Below are 24359 nucleotides of genomic sequence, written 5' to 3' on the forward strand. Positions count from 1 at the left end.
TTTCAACAATAAGTTTTTAAAATGATTTTAGCTAATATAAAACAATGTGTTTTAGAATTAATATTCATATGGATTAATCAAAACATCCCAAGTGAAAATTTCACACTGAATACAGATAAAAAAGAATCAAAATAAAATATGCTACCTTCATTTATATCACATATTGACTGTCTTGGCACCGACACTGAATTGCAGAAATGGTAAATTTGTTAAGATGATTTTATCTTGTTTATTATTTTATTAGGCAGAGGAAAGCAGGCTAATAAATAAAATTTTTCTTTAAATTTCTGGATAGTCAATACTTTCTACTCTAACTGTTGTCTGAAGTTCTAGAAATAAGAGAAATTAAATGGCAAGTAATGTGATTTGTTTCCTATTATAGTGATAACTTATTTTCATTTACTATCTACAAATGTTGCCTTGTGTTAATATTATATACAAGCAATGGAGTTGAAATACAGAAGAAAGATATTAGTGAATCTTCTCTCCAATAATGATTTATCCTTTCTTCCTTTCCCTGGCCCCTGAATTTGACTATGGTAACACTGGCCAGCAAAGGCATTGCCCATGTGCCAATGTGCCAATCCAGCCATCTGCATATGTCATCTGCCATGCTCTTCATGGAATGGTTTAAAAGAGAAAAAGCTAAATAGAAATTACCATTTATAGCAACTATATTTGTTCTCAGTAATTTTCACGTACTCTCTAAAAAAGTATTTAATACTTTAAAGTTACTTCACCCTTTATTAAAATCCACACAAACTCAAAAATATATTGGGTTATCATCTAAGTGAATTTTTCAACATTGTCAACATTTCCACATAGCTTTTTGTGCAGATTATAAATGGATCTTATTCATACTCTATAAATACAGGCTAGTGTATTCATGGTCATTCTTAGAAATTTCTGTCCATTTGGCCACTCTCTAGACGATTTTCTCTTCCCCATCTAGTTAACAGCTTCTGAGGAGCACAGCTTCTCAATTTCTGAGCATGTTTAATCGACCACTTTGGTTACCATGCCAACCAACACCGAGAATTCTGAGCTTACACAGGGGTATTTCAATACAGTGATCCAATTACTGTCAACAAATTCATGGGTAAAATAAAAGGAACAACATATTAATGAGATTTATTTCCTGAGACTAAGCTATGGAGATGTTTTCAGTGATTGTCATCAATTTTTAAAATAATCAGAATGCCATACCATCACAAGTGGGATAACTTTAATCCTCTCTCCCCCCTTTATGAGTTTATTTTCTATCAAAATGTCTGATGTCAGTATCTGTTTAGCTTCTTTTTATCACGAAAGCAAATGCCACAGGCATCTTTACTTACACTTGCAATACAGATACCATACCCTCCAAACCAGAAGTCACCAAATAGCAATCATGTATCAATTCTGTACTATAAAATAAAATCTTATGTAAGCAAGGGTTTATGGCATCATCCTATTAACCACTGTTTTAAAAAAGTCTTTAGTTCAAAGGCAAAACCAACAAATGCTATGATTGAGACCTTTGAAACAAGATGAAGTCATGTTACAAAAAATACCCCCCAAAAAGAGTGTTCCTTCTTACAGATGATATAAATGCCAGCAATGACAGCACTGGATTGGAAATAGTACTTATTCCTTTCACTACATGAAAAGAAAAATGCTTAACTTCACTTTGGTGCATTTAGTATATTTATGATAATTAATTTTTGTTACAGAAGAATTTGTGTTTCTGAGAGAAACAATGAATAAAATATGAATATTCCTACTTTCTGGTAAATATTTCTCCTATATGTATAGAGATTCCATTTTAATATAGCCATTCTAAGTTTAGATTCTATTAGGTAACAGAATATTGATGCTTAGATGAGTTAATTGTATAACAAACATCAAGTGATGGATGAGCTTATTTAAAACAATAAACAGAGATAATGAGTAGATGAATAGAAAAATATTCTACTTCTAGTAAGATGACAAGACTGTAATAATGCTCTTACATTGCTATTGAATATATCAGGTTTAAAGGACAAGACTAAAATTAATGGAAGCAGAGATATGGAACTCTAGTGCATTTCCTTAGCATTGCAAATGGGAAAATTGAAATCATGGAGGTTAAGTGATTTGCCCTTTGTCACCCAGTCAGCTAGTAGCAGTCACAAATTTAGAGCTCACTTTACTATTCCACATGAATTTGTAAAGTTCTAAGATGTGCTATTATAAATGTTCTTATATGGAAGTGAAGACTCATTTATAAGAGATTAAATTGACATGTTTAAAATTGAACTCAGTTGATTACAATCACTTAAATCTGTGTAAGGGAGAAAAGCACTGATTTTCACTCACCTAATACAGACAATTCTTAGAATGATTATATGAAAATGGGACCCCTTAGCATACCAGAAACATTCATATTCTACTTACATACTCACACATACAGGCATCTCTAAAGACTAAATCATTTTCTAATTCTTTTTTGTATTTTTATTGTCTTTCTGAAAATTGGCACAATGTCCCCATACTTCCCAAGACATTTCCATATTTAACATCTTTATGGGAAACATGTCTCTTAATCAAATGGATGCCTTGATACAATGGCTTGTGATCACATCTAGTTACTAATTATATAACTGTGGAGTCTTCATAAGACCTAAGTAGTCTTCAGTAAAATTAGAACAGAAACAAAAGAATGTATGCTGGCAGGTAGTAAAGTTACCAGTAAATATGCTTTTATAATGTAATTTTGTTTCTGGATGAATGATTTGATCTTATTACAAAAATGTATTTAATTTCCATTAGGAATTTTAAATCTCATATGTTTAATTTCAATACCTGTGTTTATTGACAATAACCTCTACCATTTAATTCTGTAAAAAGCAAAGTCAAACTCATAGGAAAGATAAACTCAGCTGATGAGTCATACCATTTCTTTGTAATCCCAGAATTGCCCACAAGGTATTTCGTTTTCATTCTTAAAAGCATACTCAAATATCAAAAATCAGACATGGAAGTAATTAAAGGAGAGGAAAAAAAAAGACAAGTAATCTTATATAATCTTTTTTCCTGCTCATATAATACATTTATTTTTTAATGCACTTGGGAAAAATACCTCTCCTTATTAAGATACTCTGTAAAGTTTTATAGTTATTTATTGCTGTACTTTTTTAGTAAACTTAGTTATTTTAAAAGGTAATTCTGTAACAGGGTGGTCCCCAGGAAAGGGGGAAGTTCCAGGTTCCCTGCCCCACCCAAGGGAGGGTGGAGCTGAGCAGGAAGAGGAGAAGCTGCAGAAGAGACTGAGGAAGGAAGCAGGATGGAGCAAGGAGACCTGGAGGAGGCGCATGGAGCCTAGAGACACGTGAAGAAACTGCGCTTGTCTTTTGGTCGTGGACTAGGTGACACAGATGTGGGTGAGACCCGTGGGGAGGTGACAATGGCAGCTTTTATTTTGATGTTGATTTTGCTCTTTTCCTTCCGGGCTTGTCCAGTTGTTTGTGACCCTTTGCTGTGGGTCCCCACTGGAAGATGCTTTAGACTTGTGGCAGGCTTTGGGGCCTTGTTCTGGGCCAATCCCATTTGGATGGACTTTTACCCACGAGGGGATGGGTAACTTTGGGTGCTTCATTTAGAAACTAGACTCTTTGCCTTACCTGTATTGTTTCTTAGTTTTATGAAAGTTCCTTCCCATTAAAGTCTCCTATGTTTTGTGTTGATGCGGCGGATGGCAGAACCCATGTAGAATAGGCAGGTTTGCGGGGTTTGGGCTGCCCCTCTCCCTGTCCTATAACAATTCCATTTCAAATTTTACGGTTCAGATAAAACCAAAGCAATAACAAAATCTAGAAATCTGACTGTGAAAATGAGCACACCAGAGGGAGGAGGAAGAACAAAATGGGAGGTAGCACAATGGACTATGGTAGGGGACTACGGGTGCCTTGGTGGAGGGTGTGGTATGGTAACATACATTGAAGGGTGTAATCCTCTATCTCTAAATCATATACAATGTTATCAAAATAAAACCAAACAAAAAATTGAATTGATTAAATAGCTGCTTTGGGAGAAAAAAAGAAAGGAAATGTTTTGAGCCCAAAAGATGTTCATGGTTTATGATGAATGTAAGACTCTGGGAAGGCTTCCCTGATGAGCTACTATGAGCTGAAGCTTGAAGAGTGACTGTGAATGGCAGGTAAGTAAGAAGAGATGTTACCTGCTGGACCAGCAACATCCTAAAGAGCCTGTCATACCCAGAAAGGAGTGATGAAGTTGTGTGAATGAGGAAGTTGTAAAACTGGGCTAGAGAGTTTGCTTTGGACCATATTGTAGAGGAGAATTTAATCACGCAGGGAGTGAAAAGGATGGAAATCTTTAAGCTACAGAATACATGAATATTTAGGTGGAGAAAAATAGCTAAATATGAACAGAGGGGAAAAGCATAGTGGAGATAATTGTAATAGCTTAAGGCAAGAATTCATTAAGAATCTTAAAGCTACAGCAGAACCGATGAAGATGAGAAGCCAGAACGAGGAGACATTTCTGAGGTAAAGGTATATGACAGCCAATTAGATACAGAAGGAAATGAAGAAGACATCCCAAATGACCCCCAGCCTCACAGATTTTAATACAACATACAAATTTGGAATAGGAGTGTAGAATGTAGAGTAGATTTAGCAATAAACTGATACATTTCATTCTGGACATTTGGCACTTGAGGTGCTATCACTCTGTGGTAGCAGCCTCTTAGATGGTACCCATAGACCCCTGCCTCATAGTATTCATGCCTTTCTAGAATCTTCTCCACTTGAAGAAGGGCTACATTTATTGACTTACTTCTAATAAGTGGAATATAACGAAAGTGATGGACTGGTTGTTTCCAAGATTGCATTATAAAAGCACTGTAGCTTTCATTCTGCCACCAGTCTCTCTTAGATCCTGTGCTCAGAAGCCAGTTACCATATCAGGAGGCAACTCTGTTGGGAGGCCCGAGATGTGAAGAACTGAGGCGTAACCACATGGTAACAAGTGAGTAAGCAACCAACCAGATCTGTTCCAACAAGTTGAGTCTCCAGGTGAGATTGCAGCTGTGGGCAACAGCTTAATGGCAACCTGTCACTTTCCAACATAGCACTCTGTTGTTCTCATAAGTATACCACTGACATTTTCTTTCATATCCATTTATTTCTGTGTGCATGTTGTCTTGGTTGTAGTCTGTCTCCAATTCTACATCAAAATCTCCCTAATCTAGTCTGCCTCGTTCAGTGATCCTTAGAAGAGTGACCAGCATAGTACTTCTAAAATAATTATCTCACATACTCATGTAATTTACAGAATTTGAGATGGATTTTATCATGAACAGGAAGGTAAAATACCCTAATGGAATGGAAACAATAATATATGCTAAAATAATAAAAATCTATTTGATCATCTACAAATTACCAAGAAGTACATTAGATTATATATAGTATTGTATTTCATAATATAGCAACCTTAACCGATATCAACCTTGATATTTTCCCTATTTTATAATAATAAAATAAAGTTTTTTTCAGAAGTTACCTGACCAAAAATATGGCCAGTATATGGCAGAGTTAGGATTCAATTCAAGTTTATTTCTGGTTATTTCCACTATCTCTTTCCTAGTAACTTAGAGTTTTTTTACTATGCATGTGTCAAAACTAGAATATATGTCATTCTATTACCTTAGAAAAAATTTATGTGGTTTTTACAAAAAAAAAGATCATAACTCAGCAGTGATATTTTCATCTGGGAATTCTAGAAGAGGTGGTGACATATAATTCCTACGGGTAGTGTGAATGGAAGACAAAGTCTTGAAGTTCTTAGTTTATGTAAGCTGTTTGCTTGTTTGTTTTTGAACTAATGAACATATAATAAGTTCCCATAAGCATTTCCCTCCCCTGAGCTTACTGAACTCACTTTGAATGTTGTTCTAATTCAAAACAACAATTTCAAGAATATCTATAACGTCCTAAATTATAATTTGTACATGGTAAGTTTACATCTTAACTTTTTAGAGTAAAATGACTGCCTCAACTTAGAGTCTTTTCCATGCCAGTCACTCTATTTCTTCTAGATAACATGTACATTTAAACAGGATAATGCAAGATGTCAAATAAGTAACTCAATGACGCATATGTGTTAACCTCAATTATAACCTCAATATAATTTTTAATTTCATTTTTTAAATTATGTTTATGAATAAAGAATACCTTGTGATTTAAGTCACAATATTAATGCTCCACTATTTCAACTATGTTTAGGATCTCTGATATAATTCCTTCATGACATTCATTAGTTATTGAGATTGACAATGGTATTAATAGCAACAGCATTTCCTGACAAATGGGACCTGGAATTTGTGTTTATTCCCTCCCCTCAAGTATTGAGCCCCCCCCAATATATGCTGAATACATAACTATTTATTATATGCATTAGCATTTTCACTAACTTTAGGTTTCAGATCTCAGTTCACCCCATTAAACCATGATTAAATTCATTTTCTCCAATATCTATTTGAAGAATCCAGATTGGAAGTTGCTTATCATTTCACATCTTACAACATTCTTTGAAGTAATTAAGAGCTTATACATAGGACCATGGATTTCAAAAACCCTTTTGATTTTCAAAAGCAAAACTTTTAAAGTGTTATCCAGAAAGTTCTTTAGCTTCAATGTTTGCCATCTCAGACTAAGTTTCCTTTCAGACTCTGAAATTTCAAATCCGTTGTATTCTTACTTTGATATATAAATTAGGACTCACAATTGGGAAATTTACCAGGCATTTTAACCTGCAAAAATAACTGAGTAGGTCAGTGATTATCAACTGTGGTTTGCCGGGGAAAATGTTTGCAAGGCAGATGTCCTGGATTTACTGAATCAGAAACTCAAAATGGGGAGGAGAGGGCAGCAATCTTTGTCACCCAAAAGCAGGGGAGATTCAAGCAAACTAAAGTTTAAGAACTACTGTATGGGCCTCCCCAGTGGCACAGCGGTTGAGCGCTGGGCTGCAAAGCTGCCAGCAGCCTCTGCAGCACCGGTTCGATCCCTGGCCACCTCCGAGGGTCCCACATGGCTTGGAGACCTCTCCTGCTGTGCCTGCTGCTCCCCTAAGCAGTGTATTTTGTCAGTCTGCCTGTTCTGTTCCCCACTCTGTCTCTGGTGAATCCTCTCACCCTCCCGCGCTTCTGACTGTACCCAATGCTTGCATAAATAAATAAATAAATATTAAAAAAAAAAAACTACTGTATATGTGCCACTTATGTAATTTACAAAGAAACATATATCCCAAAGTCACAAAAATAGCATATCTACTGGGAAGTACAGTTAATAATCATTCTTCAAAGTTATCCACTTCTAACTAAGGTAAAAGAATCACCTTATTCTCAAAAAGGCTGCTGTTTATCATTATATAATCTTTAAATAAGGTCATCTGTGTAAATTTGGTATTAAAATTATCTTTAAACAAAACATCCTAATAGTGTGTAAGTACCTACTCTAAGACTTATAAAAATCTGGTTATGACATTTATAATCTAGTTCTTTGGGTAGGTGAATATCTCCTTGGTTCTGGTGCCACATTTAAATAGCAAAACATAAAAGTTTAGTTATGGAGTGAAGAAGGCTTGAGGAACACAGCATGGATTTAACAATGAACAATGTGGTAAGTTTCTGCAGAAGCTTCCTTACTCACTTAATATCACCTAACCAAAAACATACAAACAAAACCTCTTTTTAATTATTTTTGGTAAATGCAGGGGAGACAACTTAACTTTTTTATTGATAATCTCTGATAGGTAAGTTGGGAGGGCTGGCCGTTTGTTTATTGAGGTAACACTGGTTTACAGCATATTGATATATTATTTGGGGAACACATTCATGCCTCCTCAGATGTATGTCACCACATTCATCACCAAACTACCCATAGTTCCTTACTCATACATTTGGGGTGAGTTTAACTTTTGCTATTCTACTCACGTGTGTCATTTCTATTAATCTCTGCAACTTGAGTCAATTCTTTTTTAGAGCAAATATAGCACATAGCTGAAATAAAAACATTATTTTTTTCTCTGTAGCTATATTTTCTCCTGAGAAAACAGCAGATTTCCTCAGGAAAGCAACTTTACTGAGGGGAAATAGAAAATGTAGTTTTCACACTGCTCTCAAAGAGGTATTCAATTTTTGTCTGGCAAATCCTCAGCTCTATTTCACATAAAAGAAAATGAAGGAAATTGGAAATCCTTGCCAGAGGCTAGTTATGAACAGAAAGCTCAGATTTCAGTGTGGCTTGACATGTAATAAAATATAGGATAGTAACATCTCCTTTTATTTTTTTCCATTTTGCAAAATGAGGAACAACATTATTCTTCCCCAACCATGCCCTCTCAACTGCTCTACCAGTCTAGGTCCTGCCTGTAGATATCTTAGGCAAAACCCTCAGTGCTCTGGAGTCTCCAGGGAACTCAAACCATCTTTCTTAATTCTTAACTCTACTGAAATATGTCATTTGATTTTTTTGGTCCAAAAAGACATCCATTTCTTTAATTTTTGATTATGAAAAACACTGTCATTTCTGGCCAGTGGCATTTAATGATCTCTTCCCAAAACAGACACTATGGATAGACCATTATCTTCTCCTCTCCCCTTTTCATGGATATTGTCCATTATATCCATAGTGTCCAGTATTTCCCCCTCTCCCTTCTACCCTTTTCACAAATCTAAAAATCAATTGAAAACCAGCACAGGAAACTCAACTTACAATCAATTGAAAACCAACATTGGAACCGCAATTTATAATGAATTGAAAACCAGCATAGGAACAGAGATCAATATTAGTGCAATAAAATAAAAGCATACTGAACACAGAGATAATATCGATAATTTTATAGACAATTGTCAAAATTTAAATATTGTAGTAAGGGAGAAGACTGAAATATCACACACCAAAGACTTCTTGTTTGTCCTCTTAGAAATAAGATGTATTTTCAAAAACAAACAAAAAGATCTTAGTCAAAAGGCATACATATTTCCAAAAACCCTTTTAATAAAGACATGATGGAAATATATTTTCAGGTTTAGTTCCTTTTTTCATTGAAGTTTTTATGGCCCTTTAAGTGGGGTGAAACTTTGATCATAAATTTACAAAAATTTTATTTCAATTAATATGATCCTAAGAATATAATTTTTAACAATAGGAATTTACAAGTGGTCAAAAACTTAGTGAGTCTAATAATTGTGGAATGTGATTAATGATGAAAAGTTGTCATAGAGATTGAAGATAAATCTTATTTGAGATTTTATAAAATAGTAACAGCTAAAATGAACATCCAAAAATAACAAGAATAAAATTAAACAACCTGTAACAAAATCTGGATTAAAGACTAAACTTCACTAAGTTAATGAACGGAAGTCCATTTTATGTGCTGGGCATGCCTTATTAATTATAGTGAATGGAGACATCTGTCTAGGGATGCAACTCTCCACCCTCTGAGCCAAAACTAGTCTAAAACATTTTAGTCCATCTTATAGCAGGATTAGGTGCATTCACTTCCCATGCATTCCCACCTTTTTCTCACAACCACACTTAAAATTTTACAAAAAAATTATGGCACCACAATACCAGGCAGTTATTAAGGACTACGTACTTATAAAATATGAACGTTGAAAGCATAAGAGAAAGTAAAAGGAAATTTGTTACTCATTGACATCTTACTCTTTAAATTCATGATCCTGAATATTAACTAGAGTCTCAAAAAGCTCTTCTCTTATTAAATTGTCCGATAACTTTTAAGCTGCTATTTTGTCCACACTTTTGATTTATCAACATTTTCTAATGAACAGTGAGCCCAGTGTCAGCAAATTTATAAACGACTGTTACATTTTCTTTATCAGCATATTATAAAATGTCATCAGACATAACTTTCCAAATTTCAGTAACCATCTGCCGAGCTTGACTGTTCAATCTATTTCACTTCATTGCTATGATGTAATGTTAACTATATGTGGACTGTTTAATAGTAAAAACAAAAATCTATTCATACTTATGAAATTGCTATCAAGCTTCTGAATGCATTTCAGGTTAATAAATTAAAAGTATTTTAATTGAACTCTAATAGCTTAACATGGAGTCATGGTCACATTCTTCCAAGCTAGATGCAGCTGTTTTGTAAAATCTATCTAAACTTAAAAAAGGTTTTAATCTTTTTTTAGACGTCTTGATTGAACTCATCTTTTTCTTCTTCCTCCTTCTTTCTTTTATTCTTCCTTCACCCTCTTTATTTTCCCCCTCCTAGTCTCCATCAATCGCTACCATCATCAACATCATCACCAACAATCATCATCATCATCAATCACTTTGCAGCTTGGGTTCAAGAACAAAAGAAAAAATATGAAGTATTTTATATAAAGTATCTGTACTGTGAAAAGGGAGATGGGGAAGTCCATATACACAAAAAGATAAACAAAAGGAGGTGTCCTTTACTAAATGATAAACAAATTAACAATAGTTATTATAATAATTCAAATAGTGATTAAACCTTTAAGCATTCTTAAATTTTCAATGTAGACTCTTAGCTTCAAGGAAACTTGTTTATTTACTTTCTATATGATCACAGTGTGGTAGGATGAGTGGAAAAGAGACATGAAAAACAACTATTATGTTGCAGGATATTATAATAGACACTGTCAACTTTCACTGTTGTATCTAACACTCATATTAAACCCATAAAACCCAAAGATAATGGTAAAGAAAACTAGGATAGAATGATATAGATTAAGGAATATAGAAAGAGAGATAATGAGGAGGAAAAAACCAGGGCTTCAGCAAAGTTCATCTGATCTGAGAAGCCACAACTTGATTGGCCTCTCAGTATAATAGTTGACTAAGAAAATTGTTGGGTTTTCTACATGTGTAAGGCTCGTGGAAAGAACTTTGAATATACAGCTGCTGAATTCTAGGCCTTAAGACTTAATCACAACTTTCTAATGGAGGATTGAGTAAAGATCAATTATTCTGTGAAATAGTATTCAAGGTCATCTTTTATTATGAAAGGATGGAGTTTTCTCTTTTAACTTAAAGAAAAATTATAATAAAAATTCTGAAGGAAAATAAACCATTATAAGAATCTGGATTTGGCAATATATGGGTACTAGTTAAGATAGTCAGAATGTCTCAAAGTCTAAGGTTAGTTTTAATGAACAAACCATATTCAACTTTGTATCTAACTGCTCCACTATTAAACAATGCTCAATCCTAATTTTTTAAATATTCTAGTAATATAAATATTCTAAGATAATTTATCAAAATTATAAATACGATTCTTCACTACCACTGAAAAAGAAATTTTTAATCTACAATTCTAACTTTTGAATTTAAAAGCTATTGTTATTGTTATAGAAAAAAATGATTTTCTAATTAGGCACATTTTTTCTCAGAACTGAAATGAACATTAACTCATTGAATGAAAATTCTCTTTGTTTGTATGATATTTATAGTTCTAGTTCTTTATACATCTGAGTTTGAATTATATAATCATTGACAAAATAGTGTGTCCAGAAAGTCAAAGACTATTCAACATAAAGATTAGCATTTTTCATATGGTAAAAATTTAAATCCAAGACATCAATTAGTTTAAACATTGGGCCAAAATGTCTGTCTTTCTTTGGGTATTAGTCTAATTATCAATAGAAGTAATGTTCCAGTGTGCTGATCTCTCTTAATACTTTAGAAAAGCACATGATTTAAAAGCCAACCATCATCCTTCCTCCTTCCTTTTTCCTCTGATCTCAGATTTGCTCAGAATGTAGCTTAATTCCCCAGTGAACCTTGCGAGGAGACTGCAATAAGCTACAACTTTCAAATGTGACCAAAGTTAAATTTCCCATTCACAATTTGAGAGACTCTAATCAGCTATCTTGTTTTTCTTTCCTTTTATTTTCACAGAACAGAGAAGGAAGTCACTTTCTGATTAAGAATATTGAAGACAATGGTAACAATTGAATAGCGACCACATGGAAAAACATGAATTATTTTTATAATGTCAGTTAATCCACAGCTGTGCCACCTGTTAGCATGGAATCCATCCAAAAAGATTTTGAAAATGTGCCAGACAGTCTGCCTTCAACATATAAAAAAAAAAAAAAATCAAAGATTTTGTAAGGGGGAAAGGGTGTATGTGTAAAAGAAAATGGAGACCAAAATGGACAAACTAGAAATTACCTACTATATTCCACAAATCCCACATGAGTCTTTGTCTTCTGGATTCATTAAAGAATAATTAATTTCTAAGAAATACTTTGAGTCATCATGCCAACTACATTCTGTATCAATGTCTCAGTCTACTACATTCTCCTTAAATATTTTGATGTTTCAACTCAATGTGTTAATAAAGTAACTATACAAAGCAACTGCAAGTTAAAAGGTGAATGCACTCATTAATAAAATTATAAAAAATCGACATATATCTTTGATCCTAACAAGATGGTGGAAGATGTGTTGTTGAGCGTGTTAGATCTCTGAGACAAACAGCACCATCCTTATAAAAACACGATTAGCAAGTATTCAGTGAAAATATAAGCTACACTCAATGAAAACACATTTTATCTAAAGTACAGAAGTCAGAAAATAAGAGCAATGAAGAACTTCTGGGAATGTCTATTAAATTTTATGAAAATTCTAACTAATTTTCTCTACTAACAAGTGTCTTAGAACCACATTTGATAACACCATGACATTAATTTCTTAGACTCCAGGAGGACACTCCAGGTTAAGCACACTAAGTGCTAGCCAAAACACAGCTGTCAAATCAGTGTATATTTCTCCTATATGCTTTATAAAATCTGAATGCTTATGCTTCTTCTAGCCTCATTATTCAATTGATGACAAGATTTGTTGAGATGAAGTTTGTCCATTTGGAGATAGAGAGACCAGTCCCCTTTTTTATGGGTCTGCAAGTATCCAACAACCAGGAAGCAAAAGGCTAAGTGATTCTCCAATTTCAATGACTGTTGAAAAGTTTTTGACATTGTTGTCATTTCACTAGCCACTGGTCTATGGCTTGCAATAGACTACCATTCAAGATTATAATTTTATTAATAAAGCACACACTTTGACTCTTTCTAATTCTTTAATGTCTTTGCAATTGTTCTCAAAATATTATACCACTGCTATTTAATGGTAGATAGTACTTTTTTTTTTTTTTTTTTTTTTTATATAGAGGCATGTTTTCTTTCTTTCTTTCTTTGTTTTTGTTTATACATGCACTGGGTACAGTCAGAAGCGCGGGAGGGTGAGAGAATTCACCAGAGCCAGAGCGGGGAGCAGAGCAGGCAGAAGGACCGAAGTACACTGCTGAGGGGAGCAGCGGGCGGCAGGAGAGGTCTGCGCGCCATGTGGGACCCTCCTCCGGTGGCCGGGGAGCAGCCGGGGATCGAACCGGTGCTGCAGAGGCTGCGGGCAGCTTCGCAACCCAGCGCTCAACCGCTGCGCCACCGGGGAGGCCCTGTAGATAGTACTTTTAAGAACAAATTATTCAAGTTATAAAAATAAAAGATCAGTGAAGCAAAAATTCAAAATCATCTAGGATGTGTTAGAGGATGTGTTATTATCAAATTGACATTTAAGTCTATAACAAATATCTATTTAGTTCAACTGCCACTTAAGTTAAACTTGGGGAAAAGTTTTTAACACTGAGCCTCTTTACATAAAGCTCCTAAGAAGACCAGGGTATTTGTTTTATTTAGACATTTTTTGATTGAAAAAAAAAAACAAACACAGAAATTCACACAGTTTAGCTAGGACATGGACAGCATCGTTACTAATTATAGAGATAGATGAAGGGAGAATACACTCATGACACACCAAGAATCATCTTGTCCCAAATTTCAGGAGGGGAGTTCCATGGACCCAGCTCCTCTGTTTTGGAGTTGGGACTTACAGGTATTAAACTGCACGCTTAGGAACTGGTTGCCATTGGTAAAGCTGCCCACAGCTTCATCTTGTCCCATATCTCAGGAGGGGAGTTCCATTGACCCAGCTCCTCTGTTTTGGAGTTGAGACTTACAGGTATAAACTGTAAGTACTGGATGCCATTGGTAAAGCTAACCCGAAAGCCAGAGTTGGTGATAAAAGATGCAGCTATAAATTGCAGAGCAAAGCGGATTAGTGCAGAAGTATTTCCGCTGAGCCACTTAGAAGAGGGTGTGGCACAGAAGCCATTATTGACATCTAGTAAAGTGTAGGGTGGGTTTAAAAGTCAGGCCCTCATCTCAGTCTGGCTGTATCTAACCCCAGCTCTACTATTTACTACTGTACAATTTGGGTCAAATTTAATTAACCTATTTGATTTTTGCTTCTGTCACTATTAGTACCACTTACGGTCATCGTGAAGAGTCAATGAGTTAATTTACGTGAAGTCCTTAGGCAATGAAATCACTGGACAACTTAGGTTGACCAAAATCATCCAGTACTATAAAGACAAAATTACCTCCATTTTCATTTATTATAATGGTGTCTCTTCTTCAGAGATGATGTGCCCCTACGGAGGAGTTGGGGTACAAAGTCATCTTTTAAGATAAATCTAACATCAGTAAAAAATAAAAAGATTAAAAAATTAACTTTCAGCCTATACATATGGTTATATGCTTTTGAGTACTGTCTCCTTTACAGTAATTCATGATTATGAATGTATAATATACAATGTGAAGTATATATAACTAAGTGCATACATACCAAACATAATTAGACAGTATGGGTTATACTAATTATAAGATGGGTGGTAAGGTTAAAAGAGGAAGAAAAAAAAAAGAAACCTGTGGACTCTCTTTTCATCTAGTTATTCTTGCTGGTTTTACTAAGTTTAATGTGCTGACACGCTGCATAGGCTTGCTGTTGGGCTAAGGGTGGGATAACAGCCATTAAGGAGTGGTTACAGGGTAGGTGCTTAGATGATGGAGTTGAGCCCCTTTCACACCATGTTGGATCTTCTACTTCCTCTAGTGACCCATGCCGTGAGTGTGGCAAAGGATTGATTCTCTTGAAATGATAGGGCAGGCTTCTGTGGTGGAAAGGAAGTCAGTGTTGTCTCTGTTCAGCTTGAGAAGTTGACAGTGTCACTCATACGCTCCTGTTTAATTATACTAGAAAAACATGGTGAGTAACACCATGGCTGTTATTTTTTGAGCTGATCAAACATATCCGGCACATTGCATGAAATTCTGAGCCTTTGTTTCATAGGAGTTCATGTTCAGAAATGAAATCAATCAGGATTTGGCCTTTTGGAACAGTTCAGCTAATTTTGGAAGATTCAAGTTGCTGGTTCTTTCTTTTTGCTATTTTCTTTTCATCTCTATATAATTTTATTACTTATTTTAATCATTGATTTATCAGTCTTCCTCTTTGGCCTTTTCCTAATTTAGGCAAATGTTCATTACGAATATCTATAAATGGTCTCCCACTTGTCTGGATATCCTAATATACTTTCAATAATTCAGTAATGATCAGACACCTTTAAATTATTTACATCTTTTCCCATAGATCTGGAAAAAAATGCTCCAGATATAACCGTCATGCTTACAACTCACAAACGTTTACCTTTCAAATCTTTGTAAAAATCTCTTCATGTACTTTGTTCAACCCTCCATGGTAACACAAGCCCCTGATGCCATGATTTGGTGGCCCTAGCTCTTAATCTGCTATGACAGTGATGCTAGGTTTATTATGATTCAAGTTCAAACAGCCTCTGTTGCTTTGAGTGAGCACAAGATTTTTTTCCTAAAAAAGAAAAAGCTTTCATGTATAGGACATGTTTTCCAAAAAATACAAGTTTCTTAAAACATTAGATTTCCACTCAGCACAATGAGATACTCACCTTTTGGGAGGGTGGCAGAAGTGGATGGAGCAACAGATTAAACCACCATTTCACTTAGCTTCATCCTAAGGTCTGAGCTTATTGAGCAGAATGGCTGGTGAAGTCTCCCACATGTTATAATTGTTCTATCTCCAGGACTGCGCACATATATTTAAGTTACAGCAGAACTAACTTCAATTTCCTTTTACAGATTAAGTGGGGAAGGAAGACCCCCCTTTATGAAGAGGAATCTGTTTCTTATGGAGGGTCTTTCTTAGCCCATAAGTATCAATTATATTATTTTTTACAAATATGTTTGTATTTATGAACATGGCTTCCATTTTAAGCTCTAGCTGAATTTGGATGGTGTCATGCATGAATATTAGCATGAATTTAAGTCCAGTTTGTGTCAAGGGAGAATAAGTTTAAATTGTAAGAAGAGACAGGAACAAATCTTTCAGATTAAAGAGAAGTCTGTGATACTTGAATTATTATTTAAGAAAAACAGGATAAAAGCTAATTCAAATTGATGCTTTGCTTTAAAATAGATGAATCTGAATCATTAAATCGATCCCCTGAAAAGCTCCAAAAATCTCTAATGATTTTATCTGGTTGTCAAGTATCTCCTCCAACTTAAATCCCATCGGATTGCACAATATTCTTCCATCACATTCATACAGAACATTTATATTCAGATAAAACTTTCTAGCAACAAACATAAATAGAAAAGATATCGTAAACACATTTGAGAGGAACAGAAGATGAAGAGTGAAGAGATTCAAATCTTCTCTCGCTTAGTTAAGAACTAAAGCTTAATCATAGATGTTTACTTATATACCTTTGTATATTTACAGACCATAGCACAACTTATATTTTAAAAAAATCTGCCTGTTTCTGATTTAATCATGGACATCTTAATCATAAAGAGAAGCCACAAGACTTTCCCTATTACATCATAGCTGCCCCCACCCCATGAAAGGTTTTCAGTATTACCTGAGAAAAAAATTTACTAATTACATCATCTTTCCCAGTTCCTGCCTCTAGCGAGGCTTGTTCAGATAAAATCAACCTGTTAACCACAATCCATGATTTATCTCAAGATTTTATTTAATGTAATGAATACTGTTTCTCACTATAAAATTATCAGTTTATCTTTCCTTAAACAAGTTGCCTGGCCAAAAAGCAATCTCATTATGTACTATAAGAAGAGATATTAAAATAAGATATTTCATTCCTAAAACAAAATAGTCCATAGAGATGCCTTTTAAGGATGGAAATTACCATGAAAATTTGCCATTTAAAATCACTGATGAACACTTAAGCTATCTGCTCCAATAACAAAAGTAGTTGAGGATTTTTTAATTAAAAATATAGATCATATGATATCTATATAGATTATTGTGCTTCTGTCATAGAGTTTCATTAAGAAGTGCACTAATGACTAAAATATGGATGTTGCCTTATCCAGTAGCTTCCTCTACTGCTCATATAAAACCTTTATATATTTCACGATAGTGTTTTCTAACGGTGCATATGTGTGTGTGTGTAAGACAACAGACCTGGCAAAGCTAAATGGCTCGAAATAATGAAAAAATTTCACGATGCCTCCAAATGACCTATTTACATTGCAACACATTGTTTTTTAAAAGAACGCAGTAGTAATACATTCCATATCAAATTTGCTAGCTCAATCTTTTCAATCCTAATCTTAATTTTTACCTTTATTAGTATTACCTGTGTTACTCTTTCAATGCTAAGAACACAAGAGTGCTTTCTGTAATGTTACATAATCCTGAGAGCAGACACTGATACTGGGTTGAAAGCTACAGTTCTCTCCAAAGCTACCACTTGACACACATAAAACATTTCTAGAGTGTTTGAATGGTTTGAAATGGCCAATATTTGATATTTTGACCTATAAAAATAAAAACTGTACTTTAAGTTATACAATCAGTTATCCCTACACAAACAAAAATGCATCAGAAAATGTCCTCGATGTTTATTACGTGAAGTTGATTATAGTCAACTATATAGAAGAGAAAACCCTAACGTCACTATTCCCTCTGAAAATTTTTGAATCTTTGCTCCATCCATATGCATCAACACATAGAAAAAAAGGTTTTATTAAAAGGTTCACCAACGAAAAATAATATAAATATGCCCTTGGTCTTTGTTCTATCAAACACCCATTCAAAGGTAGTGATAATGGTTACATCATCCAATTTTTAACTACAACTAGTTGCAAATATCACATTTGTGGCTCACAGCAGCATCCCTTGACCCAGCTCCACAAGTACAAAAACATGAAATAAATACAGGTTAACAAAGACAAGTCTAAGGAATAGTTGACGACAATACCGCAATGCTTTTATCACTAGTAATCCACTATGCATCTGGATCCCTAAATCTGAAAGATTTGCAAAACATGACAACATTCATGCTAGACATTAATGCCAAGTGAGGAACAGAGTAAAGGGGAGGCAGAAATACCTTCCAAAAGAGAAACATTCATTAGCCTTACTGGCAAGAGTCTAAAGCAAACAAGGAAACTGCAAAATAATTACTTAGTTACAAAAAACCCTTTTAAACACAGTACCTTTTTGTGTCTGTCCCTCTTCCATATTCTCTTCCATGGCTACCTTTCTTCAGCAGAATCTGGTACACGGAATTAATCAAAAGCTCAATTAGATGTTGGAAAAACTGGTGATTTTTTTTCCCTGGGACGCTCCAACAGCACTGGCTTGGGCAAGTCCTCGGAGCTTAGCTCAGGCTGCCTTGCGCCTCTTGTTTGCTTGGAGACAGGCTGTCAAGTGTAATTTCATTCAAATTACTCTTCCGTGAAGATTATCAATTTTTCTTCTCAAAGCTGTCCATTGTGTACCACTGTAAGCAGGTATTCAAGCAAATAGCTTGAGAATTTTGGGGGGAAATTGGGTCCGAATCCCAGTAGCAGACACTCTAGGATTCACAAGCTTTGCTTTGCATTTAAAATGGGAAAAAGAAATTGAGGTTTGTATTGAAATCTGGGCTTTAAATTGGAAACAGGCTGAGCTGTGAGCAGATGGAGGGGTGTCCTCCTAACATAAAGCAGACCACCAACCCATAATTCCCCCTCTTTGCTAACAGAGTGGGAAAGCCCACATTCCCCTCCGTTCTTTATGCTGCAGCACTTGCTTCTCACACAGTCAGAGACGCTGCAAAAAATGCGTTTTCCTTTTCTCGTCTAAGTATCTAGTTAATTTGATTTAAAAGTGCCAAGAAAGATGCAATTATGTCATCTCGGGTTTATCTGGAAAAGGTTATGCTTAAGAGAGGACTTGTAAGCTCACACCTTTCAGACTTAAAAATATATAGAAGTGTGGTTTGCAAAGGAATGAGGATAAACCTTTAAGCCTGAAAGATATAGGTTATAAATAATTATTTTACTTCGGAGCCACAGACTTAAATGAAAGGGGAAAAAGCATTGAAAACAAAAAGAGAATCCATGGATGTCTTTGTAATTTACTGTTATGATTTTAGCCCACTAAAACTGCTGGTTTTAAATGAGAATCTCTTGAAAGAGAATTTGTTCAAAGGTCATTATTAGGGAAGGAGGTAGGATGATGAGAGCAAGGCACAAATTCTAGATGAGGAACAACGAACGGGATAAGCAATTTATAATAGGACGCTGCAGTCCGATTTGGAATGCAAATCTCAACGCTGCAGTCTGGCAGTAAATTAGCATTTGTGCTTCAGCCTGCTGAGTGACAGGGCACCCTTCAAGAGTCTTGACAGTTCACAAAAGGTATAGCGAGAAAATAAACAGTCTCTTTTCCAAAAGGCATAAACCTTTCCAGGAGCATAAAGGAAGGAAGAATCCCTGTCTCTGACTGCATCTCCAAATAAACAAGCACACAGAAGCACATACACAACTGTAATTCCTTGTCTTCAATAGGGAAATTAATTCACATCTGAATTATCCATAGTATCAGTTTCTTGCATTTTGGATATATCTCACATACATTTTTTAAAGTGGGTCAGGAACATGTTGCACGTTGCTCTCTAAATCATTCCAGAAAGAACTATTTAGAAGACAAGTCTTATCCATTCCACTTTGCTTCTCATGATTTTCCATGAAAGAACATGTAAGCCTTCTTACTTCTATAATCATTTGTTATTTATTTTCTCTATTTGAGCAAATTTAACTCAAAGGTAAATATCATTCAAACAAATGAAAAACTTTTCTTCTTCTGAATATATTTCAATCTGTTTTCAAGGGTTTGTGAGAGTGTTACTTGCTCAAGGCATGAACTCAAAGAAGGAAACCATAAGGGAAATCAAAGAGCCAAATCATAGCAGCATCTCTGCTTTAACTTATCACCAGGCTGACATAACCTGGCATCCAGTCAAAATAGAGCAGAACGTCACCCCTCATTTATATGCTTTATTTCTTTTGTACACAGAAATCATCAGCAAAACCAATCAGGAACAGCAGTAGAGATAATAATGCCACCTTAAAATTTTAGTGCACTTTAATGTGAGCTTCAAAACACATCCACATGCATTAACCCCTTTGAAAAACATTTTTGTTGGAAAAAAATGAGACTCGGGGAGAAAGGGGCTGGGTTAGTAAATGACCCAGTAAATCCTAGAAACCACATCAGAAATTCCTTGTTTCAAGCTCTGAAACTGAAGTGTGTTTTCCCTCTCTATTTTATTCATTAAGAGTGTCTTCAGCATCTTCAAAATCAACCTTAGTTCATAGCTTTCTTTTTCACCACATATATAAAGGGAAAGAGAAGGAAAAGAAAAAGTAAGAGGAAGGAAATAAACATTCAAGATGAATGGAGATGTGTTTATGATTTCTTGTCCTTCTGGAAACTTTGCAGAAAAGCAACAAATTTCCATAATGATCAACTTTGTTGAAAATAGACTTTCTCATGGGAGATTTGGGGGTGGTGTGGTGTGGTGACAGACATCTGAAGATGTATGAACCTATATCCAACATCATGGAGGAATGTAAAGCAATGTCACCTCAACAAAAATTAATACAATTTTTAAATAAATAAATGGACTATTTCATACCCAATTATTACCAAAAACTACATATCAACTTGCACTGAATTTTAAATATACAAAGAACCACCTCAACTGCAAGTTAAATGTACTCTGAAGAGGAGAAACACATGTACACACACGACTTTCTTATGGCACCTGTCTGTGAATTGACATTTTTTTTAATTGTGATAAAGTATACTTAATATAAAATGTACCTATTTAATCACAGTTAAGTGCACAGTTCTGAACATCTCCCAATTAAAGGGGTAAAGCTTACTATACAGTAGGTCTCCAAACATATTTTAAGTACACAGGTTCTTGCAAACTTCAAATGTGCAATTTCTCTCCCTCCCTCTGTCTGTCTCTACACACACACACACACACACACACACACACACACACACACACACACAGTAGCGTAGAATTCTTGGATGGCAGAGTATGTGCATATTCAGCAATATAAGATCAACCAAAAGCACTCAAAAGTGCTTGCGCTAATTTAACTTTCCATAGGAAATGTATGAGTATAGTCCTGTGCTATTTGGAGATTTTAAATGTTGCCAAAAGATACATTTTTAAATTTATGTAAGTATTAATTACATATTGGTTATAACATGTGTATCCTTGAATATTCAGAAAACTGAGCCATTTTAATGCTTGCTGGCCATGTGATTTTCTTCTTTTGTGAATTCATAACCCCTGCTCTATTTTCCATTGTATTGTTTGCTTAATTCTAAAGATGTTATTCTGTGGATATGAAGATCTGAACACTATTCCTTAACCAATCAATTGTATTACAAATAACTTTTTATAGTATGGCTTATGCTTACCTCTCTTTGTGTGGACTTCTATTCTTGATGATTTTGTGTTTAATATCCATGAAATCTAAGTTCATAGACATATTACATAAATTCATTAATCTTATTTTGAAAGCTTTAATATATTGCTTTCATATTTTCTAATGTGGCTTCCCTGAATTACTTTTATGAATAGAATGATAGATAAATCTAATTTATACATTTTTCTATTAAGATCCCTTTTATTTTTTTAAATTTTTTTTAATTTTATATATTTTTACATTTTTCATTCTTGCACAATGTGTGCATTTTCATCTTGACTATATTCCCCACACAATTCCCACCCCCCTTATTTTGACCCTAATCCCTCCCCGCTCCCATAGTGTGCCTCTGGTTTATAGTTGCTTGTTGATTTTGATTTTTGCTTTATTATAATTAGTCTTTTTTCCTGGTCCCTTATTTAGGTCTTCTAAATTCCTGCTATGAGTGAGACCATGCGGTATTTTTCTCTTTCTTTCTGCTTATTTTGCTGAGTATGATCCTTCCATGTCCATCCATGTTGCTGCAAATTGCATGAGTTTATCTTTTTTGATTGCTGAGTAATATTCCATTGGGTAGATGTACCACATCTTCTTGATCCAGTCATCTATTTTTGGGCATTTGGGTTGTTTCCAAAGCTTAGCTATTGTAAATAGTGCTGCTATAAACACAGGGGTGTGGTGCCTTTTTGAATTAATGATTCTCTATCCTCTGGGTAAATACCTAGGAGTGGAATTGCTGGATCATATGGATGCTCCATCTTTAGCAGGTTGAGGAATCTCCACACATCTTTCATAGTGGTTGGACCAGTTTGCATGCCCACCAGCAGTGCAGGAGAGTTCCTTTTTCTCCACACCCTCACCAACATTTGTTGTTGCTAGTTTTTTCAATATGTGCCATTCTCACTGGTGTAAGATGGCATCTCATTGTAGTTTTGATTTGCATTTCCCTGATTACAAGTGATGCTGAACATTTTTGCCTATGCCTGTTGCCCATTTGCATTTCCTCTTTGGATATGTTCCTTTTTAGCTCTTCTGCCCATTTTTTGACTAGATTATTTACTTTGTTTTTGTTGAGTATGTTCAGCTCTTCATAGATTTTTGTGGTAAGTCCTTTATCATAAGTGTTGTGTGCAAAAAGTTTCTCCCAATCAGTGGGGTGTCTCTTTGTTTTGGTTACTGTCTCTTTTGCTGTACAGAAGCTCTTTAATTTGATGTAGTCCCAGCTGTTTATCTTTGCCTTTGCTGTCACTTCTTTGGGTGATGAGTCTTTAAAGATGTTGCTGAGGTGTAGGTCATGTAGTGTTTCGCCTATATTTCCTTCTATATATTTTATGGTTTCAGGTCTTATGTCTAGTTCTTTAATCTATTTTGAGTTGGTTTTTGTGTTTTGTGAGATAGTAGTCAAGCTTCATTCTTTTGCATGTTGCAACCCAGTTTTCCCAGCACTATTTATTGAACAAACTTTCTTTGCTCCATTGCAAGATCCCTTTTAAATAATCCATTATCCACAAACTGATTCACTTTGTCACCCAGTCACATGTTATTTCTAAACATATATGGGAATATTTCTGAGTTCTCTATTCTGTGACATTGGTCTGTAAATCCATTCCTATGTCAATAACACATTTCTTAATTACTTTAGCTTTACAAATTCCTGCTTGGAAATTCAGGTTCTTAAACTTTGATCATTACCTTCAAAATTATCTGAGTAAATTCTTAGTTCTTTGGTCATCCATATATATTTTATTTTTTTAATTAATTTATTTATTTATACAAGCACTGGGTACAGTCAGAAGCGCGGGAAGGTGCGAGAATTCACTGAAGCCAGAATGGGGAGCAGAACAGGCAGACTGATGAAGAAGTACACTGCTGAGGGGAGCAGCGGGCGGCAGGAGAGGTCTGCGCGCCATGTGGGACTCTCGCCCTGCGGCTGGGGATCTAATGGCACTGCAGAGGCTGCGGGCAGCTTCACAGCCCAGCGCTCAACTGCTCTGCGCCACCAGGGGAGGCCCGCATCCATATATATTTTAGCTTTCAAATATTATAGGTAAATAAAATTTGCATTTACTCAAGTAATGTATAACATATAACTTCATAAACATAGTGACAGCTAAGTTTCCATGAACATAAGATACATGTCACTGATTCAGGACTTTTTTTTATATATTTTGGAACTAGCATTAAATAATCTCTCTTAGACCTGTACATATCTCTGTTGATTTAATTCCTAGGTATTTTGGTTTATTTTATTAAAAATGTTTATATTACATTTTTCAGCTGTTGTGACTAAAGGAACAATTTTTTAAATTAATTCTATGAATAAGCAAAACTATAATTCTGAATCAATGATTTCAAGTATGATACTGCACAAAGAATTCATGTGGAAGATGAGAGAGAAATATGAAGAGAAAATGGATAAATATTCCAAGAACTATCCAACTTCATGAAAAAAGATAATGTAAGAATAATGGGTATCACAGAAGAGAGAGAGAGAAGATACTAGATAACTTGCTCAAAGAAATAATATAGGAAATTTACCAAACCTTGAAAAGGAACTAAATATAAAAGTTCATGAAACTAAAAGAACACCTAAATCTAATGAGAATTACACTAAGACACACAGTAGTGAAATTTCCAA

General features: G+C 34.9%; 1 protein-coding gene across 3 annotated transcripts in view; it reads right to left on the bottom strand.

Moving 5' to 3' along the window:
- Positions 1-24359, bottom strand: part of GPM6A (glycoprotein M6A) — a 257004-nt gene that overhangs the window by 101710 nt on the left and 130935 nt on the right. The window contains exon 1 of one of the 3 annotated variants that reach the window (XM_037526461.1): positions 18443-19243. The exons of the other annotated variants lie outside the window; for them this stretch is intronic. Within the exon in view, the coding sequence (XP_037382358.1) occupies positions 18443-18479 (37 nt within the window). The 5' untranslated portion in view covers positions 18480-19243. Of the gene's footprint in view, positions 1-18442; positions 19244-24359 lie in introns of those variants that run through there. 3 annotated transcript variants of the gene reach the window in all.

The sequence above is a fragment of the Talpa occidentalis genome, unplaced genomic scaffold (assembly GCF_014898055.3).
Source record: "Talpa occidentalis isolate TD23 unplaced genomic scaffold, MPIMG_talOcc4v2.1 talOcc4.4, whole genome shotgun sequence".
Classification (NCBI taxonomy): domain Eukaryota; kingdom Metazoa; phylum Chordata; class Mammalia; order Eulipotyphla; family Talpidae; genus Talpa; species Talpa occidentalis.